Source organism: Manihot esculenta, chromosome 10 (assembly GCF_001659605.2).
Source record: "Manihot esculenta cultivar AM560-2 chromosome 10, M.esculenta_v8, whole genome shotgun sequence".
NCBI lineage: Eukaryota > Viridiplantae > Streptophyta > Magnoliopsida > Malpighiales > Euphorbiaceae > Manihot > Manihot esculenta.
In genome coordinates this window covers 26,407,659-26,415,481 of record NC_035170.2, presented here as the reverse complement: position 1 = coordinate 26,415,481, position 7,823 = coordinate 26,407,659, and the positions used below count along the sequence as shown (strand labels likewise).

The 7,823-nt window shown below is 36.3% G+C and overlaps 1 protein-coding gene across 1 annotated transcript; it reads left to right on the top strand.

The window, feature by feature from the left end:
* Window positions 1–3,904: 3,904 nt before the first annotated feature.
* On the top strand, window positions 3,905–7,797 carry LOC110624520 (E3 ubiquitin-protein ligase UPL5). Its single transcript, XM_021769714.2, has 3 exons — window positions 3,905–5,576; window positions 6,097–6,644; window positions 6,774–7,797. The coding sequence occupies exons 1-3, from the start codon at window positions 4,046–4,048 to the stop codon at window positions 7,599–7,601; spliced, it is 2,907 nt and encodes a 968-aa protein (XP_021625406.2). The 5' UTR covers window positions 3,905–4,045; the 3' UTR covers window positions 7,602–7,797.
* Window positions 7,798–7,823: the final 26 nt, after the last annotated feature.

Below are 7,823 nucleotides of genomic sequence, written 5' to 3'. Positions count from 1 at the left end.
ATAAATGAATTAAACTGTTTAGTAAACGAACCAAACTTGAAATTTATAGTATTTGACTCGTTAAAAATTTTGTGAACTCGACTTATTTCTAAATTTATGAATAAATTCGCGAACAAAATCGTAAATAATATCTTTAAATAGGCTGAAATTAATATTATAAGAGAAATAAACTCAAATCCTGCATTATATTATCTGATTTGTCATTATAAAAGCATTCTAATTTCACTTGTAAATTACCTTATAATAAGTTTCATAATCAAAATTTACAATTACTCAAAATTAAACCCAGTTCAGAAATATCTAAATGTGGAGACTAAAGAGATTGAATCACTTGCAAATAATCTATAAGAATACAACTATTAAAAGGTAAAAATTCCGTCGCAAAGAGCAAACAGTGACCGAGAGTTAAAGTTTCAACAATTACCGGCGTACCATTTCCTTCCGAAAAACCAAAAATACCACGTTGAAATATACCCTCAGAGTTTTCCATAATAAAACCGTAGCCAATAAAATCTTGAATTTGAAACAAAACCCCATTAACTTGAAAGTCAACTGAAATTATCCAAGCTTGAAGATGACACACAAATTTGGAGAGGAATGGCTTCAGGATCATGAGCAGAGTTGAAGGAATAAAACAAGTTCCTGCTATGATATAAAGTAGCACTGATATTTCTATACAATCCAAAATATGAGGCATGACGTCTTCCACAAGGTGAGCAGCTGAATTTTGCACCTGATTCCATAATAATGAGTTCCTTACTGATTATAATCTCTATGCACAGACTATTATAAAGGTTTTTCGAAACTTATCTTAAAACTTCAAAATATGTAGTAAAAAATTAAAAAAATTATCATTAGGCTGCAAATCTCCCACTCCTCCTAACCTCCAAACTTCTTTAGACACATGACAATGCAACAAAATAAATTTGACACTTTCATCTTCATGGCACCAAGGACATCTAGCATCCACATCCACACCCTTGTGCCTTAAGTTATCCTTTGTAGGCAATATATTCCTACAAGCTCTCAAATAGAAATCATTCACTTTTCGAGTAACCAAAACATTCAATAAACTAGTCCACAACTCACCCCTCACATTAAAAGATGATCTTCCTAGCAAGTTCATACAAACAAAGTATGCGAACTTCACCGTATACACACCTCATTTATTAAAGTGCCACAAGAAGGAATTTTCCTTATTGATAAATACTAATAGGAATACTAATAATGCCCTTGATATCTCTAGGAGAAAAAAGCTCCAATAAAATAGCAATATTCCAATCCCTCCCATTACCTTCAAAAATATCACAAACATGCAAATGTGGTTCAATAAAATCGAGGCCATCATCTGCAAAAAATGTATCCTCCTTAGGAATCTAGGGATCTGAAGCCGCTAAAATCTTCTCTCTATTACTCACCCTCCACCTTGTACCCCTTCGAATCAACTCCCTTGATGCCATTACACTTTTCCAAACAGCTAGCTCAGGAATATGCTGCTCCATGAATTAATCATCTTCCACATTCTTTCTTTCAGAAAACCAAAAATTGCTTTTTTATTCCTCCCAATAAGAGAAGGTAACCCAAGGTAGGCACTATGATTCAATGGTGAATGAATATCTAGAATATTACTGATATTAGACCTTATAGAGGAGACCACATTGGGACTGAAGGAAATGCCTGATTTATTAAAGTTCACCACTTCTCCAGAAGCAGCCGCATAGCTATTGAGAATAGATTTAATATTATCTGCTTCCTCCAATTTAGCATTAAAAAATAGCAGAGAATCATCTGCAAAGAATAAATGTGAGATCTTTGGGCATCTAACACCTGCCCTATAGCCTTGCAACCAGCCCCTATATTCAACATCTTTAAGTAGTAACGATAAGCCTTTTGCACACACCAAATAGAGATACAGAGATAGGATCTCTCTGTCGAAGACCTCTACTAAGCACAATATGACCAATCCAATCACCATTAAAATTGATATTGTAAGAAACATCTGAAAAACACATAGTCAACCACCTAATCCATTGTGTAGAAAAACCAAATCGTTCCAGCATGCCTTTTAGAAACTCCCACTCTACCATATCATAAGCCTTAGAAATATCAATTTTAAGTGCACAATTACCATCATTTCTACCCTTATTAATTTTCATATTATGAATCATTCCAAACGCAACTATAACATTATCGGTAATCAACCGATGAGGGATAAAGGAAAACTGATTCTCAGAGATAATCATAGGACCTTTTAAATCTGTTGGCCAAAACTTTAGCCACAATATTATATAACATTAACATAACGCAATTGGACGAAAGTTTTTAACTGTTTCAAGACTATCTACTTTAGGGATCAAAACAATCAATGTTTCAGTAAGAGAATAAGGAAAAGTACCTTATTGAAGCCATAGGCGACAACCATCAAAAATATCATTACCAATCAAGTGCCAAAATCTCTAATAAAATGCAGGATTTAACCCATCCGGCCCAGGTGCCTTGTTTGGATGCATCTGAAAAAGAGCAGCTCTAAATTCCTCATTCGAAAAGGGAGCACAAAGATCAGCATTATTGGCATCACTAATCAAGGGCGGCACCAATTCAAAAATCCGTTCACAATCCACAGAACCGCCATAAAAAATAGACTGAAAATAATACAGAACATGATTTTTAATTTCCTGCTCATCCTCAATCCAGGTACCTGACAACTCCTTTAATTTAGTAATACGGTTCATTCTTCGTCTACCATTAATTTGTGCATGAAAAAATTTTATATTTCGATCCCCATTTTTAAGCCAAAAGCTCTTTGCCTGCTATTTAAGTCTAGCTTCTTCCTGCTTAAGAAAACGATTTCAGTCTTCCTTTAAAGAGGCGTGAGAAACAGTACTGGGCCCATTATCCAATAATCTCTGTATAGTCTTCTTATTTTCCCAAAACTCTCTATTTCTACTCCTACCCCACAACGAAAGAGCAAAAACTAAATCACCATGTTTCATCAAAAGGTTGCTTGGTATAGAATTAACCCAAGCTCCTTTAACAACCTCAGCCAGACCCTCATCACATAACCATGCATTATCAAATCGAAATCTCCTTCTATCTCCCCTATTATCCTTAGGAGTTGTATTAATCACCAACGGTTTGTGATCCGATTTAGGAACATGAACAATCGAGCAGACAACATTAGTGAATTTACGAGCCTAATCCTCAGTAGCAAGGGCTCTATCAAGCTTCTCTCTAACCAGATTTTTCAACTCCCTGCCCTTCTCCCATGTGAAGAAAGAGCAAACAGTGAGTATTTGAACAAGATTATTGTCTTCAAGTGCTTGTCTAAACTCCTGCATAATATAATTTGGCAAAGATACTCCTCCTTCTTTCTCATCTCTCGAGCATAAATCATTAAAATCTTCCGAATAAAATTACGGAAAAGAGTTTTTACGAAATAAAGTTTGAATAAGGTTACAAGACTGACGTCGTCGTTGCGATTTCGAAAACCCATAATAATCAATAAATCTCTATTGAACATTACCTTCCGGAACAGCCGAATCAATAAAATTTAAGAAAAAATTAACTACAGATATAAACACATGACTCTTTCACATTAATCAAAAATCTCCTTCCAATCCTTGTTAATTGATTGAGAAGCAATTATCAAAATGTAAAAAAATTAAGAAAAAAAAGTCGATTCTGGCTCTATAATTTTATAATTTTATCACAAGGATAATTATAAAATTATCAACTAATTCTTTAAAACGATAATTTTATAATAATCACATTTTCAAATCAACGATAGAGGAATTAACTCCAAAAAAAAAAAAAAAAAAAAAAAAAAAAAACTCTATCGTCAAACAGGCCCTTTTAAGAATCGATTGTGGCGTGGGAAAGTCGCACCGGCCACGGTCCACCACCTTCGGTGAAAATAAGAAAATATATTGACGACCGACTAGTTTGCCTGGTCGGCTAGTTCAATGGGGTCACTCTTCATAATGAACAAATTCCCTATAATACTGTCATCTTCATCCCCACTAGCTTGCACTCATTTTACAAGAAAATGGACAGGAAATTCCATTCACGCCAAACAGTAGAGTGCATGTTTATCAGTAATTTGATATCTCGTGGTGAAACCCAAGAAATTCAAAAGAAATGGAACGAAACTATGGATTCTATTGATCAGAAAATCCAAGCCATTATCAGAATTCCACTTGTCAGATTAAGGTTAATTCGAATTGGGAAGCAGCTAGAGTGCGAGAAAATGCACGTGCATGGTTCAATTCAAAACACTGGACGCATTCACTTGGTGAGCCCAAGCCACCTACGGCCTTGGCAAATTGTTGATAAGATGATTTCGGTGATCTGCTTTTACGGGAGATACGTGCCTTCAGCGTATACCCAGATGGAGAATTGCATAAATGAGTTCTTCTCAATGTGCCCATATGAGAACAAATGTTATCTAGAGGTAATTCGGCTGTCCTTTGTTCCAGAATTGTTGGTCTCCCTTTACTTGTCACCGTATCAAGTGGACAAAGCCATTGCTGCTGGAATGATTATGCATATTCTGAAGTTGAGTAGAATAGTATTATCGAAAGATTGGCGAAACGAATGTGCACGTTTGGTGTTAGAGTTTTGTGAATTGCTCAGGAGGGTGTCTCATGAGGATTCTCTGTATCTTTCTTGCCGGAGTGCTCTTGGGTTGTTACTCAAAAACATGGACATTGCTAGTTGGTTGTATGGAGAGGATGCCAAGGGAGCCAACTGTTTGATGAAGGAGATTTTTTCTTTTGTTGGTGAGCTGGGGAATAGGTTGTGTGAAGATTTGGTTTCCAGTACAGAATCTCCCTGGAATTCAGGGCCCTTTTTTGGTGATGTTTGTGACTTCAAGGCTTTTTTGCGCCCTTTGTTTGCTGTTATTAAGAGAGATCCTAGTTCTGATCCCATTATCAAGAGGGATTACGAGGAAGCCTTTGAGTTTCTTTATGCTACATTTTGTAAATTGTTGAGAAAGATGGATGAGTGTCTTCTTAAGATGCAGTGTTGTTTTCCTTTGAACACAACATGGGTAGATGTTACTGTCTGGAATGGATGGTTTCAGCATCTTGCCATTTTGGAGGAACTGCATAGAATCAGTGAATTTTACGAGGTCGCTGAAAGAGAATTGTGGATGTCTTTACGGCAGAGAGAGTTTGCACTATGTGTGCTGCTTGTTAAATATTTGAAGCCAACAGATGATATTAGGTGGCTACTAGAGCATAAGAATGAGCATGGCTATGAATTTAGAAGGCATTTGGCCAGGCAGATGATTCCCAAGGCAAATGAAGATCTCCAAAGATCGCTTCAGATAGTAATTGACAAGTACATCAACATGGAAGCATCATTCATCCATGTTGAAGGCCATCAGCTGCTGCCTAACGATTTGTTTTTACAACTCAGGGTACAAGAAGGGAGTGGAGCAGGACTCAATAACTACAGGACATGTTATTTGAAGGAGAAGTGGTTTCCCTCAATATTCCAGGCCATATTCAATCCAGAAAATGCTCTTTTTGTGGCATGTCCAAATGATCCTACACGGCTTTATCCTAATCCTGGTAAGCTTTCTACTGAATATAATGCATGTTTCCTTCAACAGGATCTTATTGTTTTGTATTCATGAATTTTTCCGATAGAAATGATAATCTATCTTGCATTAATAAAGCATCGGTTCCCATATTATTTTAGAATTTGCTGACACTTTAAGATTTATATTTATAACATTGGTCGAGCACCACTGTATTGAATTGAATGAAATGTAAACAAAAGCTATTAAGTATTTCATTTTCTTATCAAATTGTGAGAGATAATTATGCAGTGGCATACCAGGAGATGTTTACTGACAAATTAAAAAAATTAATGATGAATAGGAAGAAAATGAAGTCATTCATATATTGAAATAGTGCTCTGATAGAAACAAATGCTTCCTAAATTGAAAGTCTGGATTATGTATGTGATACTCTCCTCTGACATCTCCTTATTCCAATTGTGTTTTTGTTTCAATTAATATAATTAGAATTGCACATCTTTTATTCCTTCAAAAAGGATTTAGTGCTCATACATTTCTAACATATGCAGCAATTAAGCCGAAGACCTTGCACCTTCAGTATTTCCAGTTGGCTGGTCAACTGATAGCATTAGCTTTGATTCATAAAGTGCGAGTAGGTGTTGTCTTTGATCGTACATTTTTCTTACAATTGGCTGGAAAGACTATTTCATTAGAAGATATACGGGATGCAGATCCATCCTTTTATAGTAACTGCAAGCAGATAATGGAGATGGTATCCAAGCCTATTGTTTCTGATGCTTTAGAACTAAGGTTTATTGGAGGTGCAGAGTACAAGAGGAGCGCAGACCTTTGCCCTGATGGAAAGAGCATAGTTGTGAATAGAAAAAATTGGAAAATATTTGTTGATCTTATCATTGAACACCGCTTTGTTACGTCTATCTCTAAACAGGTTTCTTATTTTACTCAAGGCCTTACTGATGTCCTTGGTGACATACATCTCCAGAAGTTCTTTTTCCATTGTTTAGATCTTGAAGATCTTGATTGGATGATGCAAGGAAGTGGAAGCAGTGTTTCTCTTTATGATTTGAAGGCAAATGCAGCAAGCTTCAAGTATTATGTAAGTGATTTTCTTCCAATTTGCTTATGCTATCTGCTTGCAGCATTGCGCATATCAACTCTCATTGAAATTATCTCTTCATTTTTCATTTCTTCTAACATTTGGACAATCACCATGAATATTTGGCAGAGTGACAGAAGGAGACATGTTATTGCAAATTGGGAAAAAGGTAGGCTTTTGGGACGCGGGTCATTTGGATCCGTGTATGAAGGATATGCAGCTGGGGGTTTCTTTTTTGCTGTGAAGGAAGTTCAATTGCTTGATCAAGGAAATCAAGAAATTCAAACAAAGCAGTGTATTTACCAAATAGAGCAGGAGATTGCTTTATTAAGCCAGTTCAACCATCCAAACATAGTTCAATATTACGGCACAGACAAGGACGAAGCAAAGCTTTATATTTTTCTAGAGCTTGTAAGTAGTGGCTCTCTTGCAGAAATTTACAGCAGGTATCATCTCAAGGATTCCCAAGTGGCTGCTTACACTAGACAGATACTACATGGCTTGAAGTACCTTCACGAGCACAATGTTATTCACAGGGACATCAAATGCGCAAATATATTGGTGAATGTTGGTGGAACTGTGAGACTTGCAGATTTTGGATTGGCAAAAGTGACCGAATTTAATAACCTTATAAAATCCTGCAAGGGAACTCCATGTTGGATGGCCCCGGAGGTCGTCAACCCAAAAAGAAGAGGAGGGTATGGGCTTCCAGCAGACATATGGAGTCTCGGATGCACTGTATTGGAAATGTTAATCAGGAGACGTCCATATTCTCATCTGGAACCTGCACAGGTTTTGTACAGGATTGGAATCGGTGAGCCACCTCCAGTTCCTGATTTTCTGTCTGGTTTATCACAGGACTTTATACTGAAATGCCTGCAAGTCAATCCAGATGATCGTCCCACTGCTGCTGAGCTCTTGGACCATCCATTTTTAAGGAGGTCATCTCATGCCTAATTAGTCTCAGTAATTGTAAGTTTCAATTGATAATTACTCTTTAATCAATATTTACTCTTTAATCAATTGGTTAAGAAATTAAACTCCAAAGAGAATATCAAACCTGCACACTCAAATACAGGCAAAAACACGCATATAGGCATCACAAAAGAAGGTTATGCCTTAGTTTTGTGCATTAATTAAATGCATTTCTTCTTCTTCTTATTATTATTATTATTATTA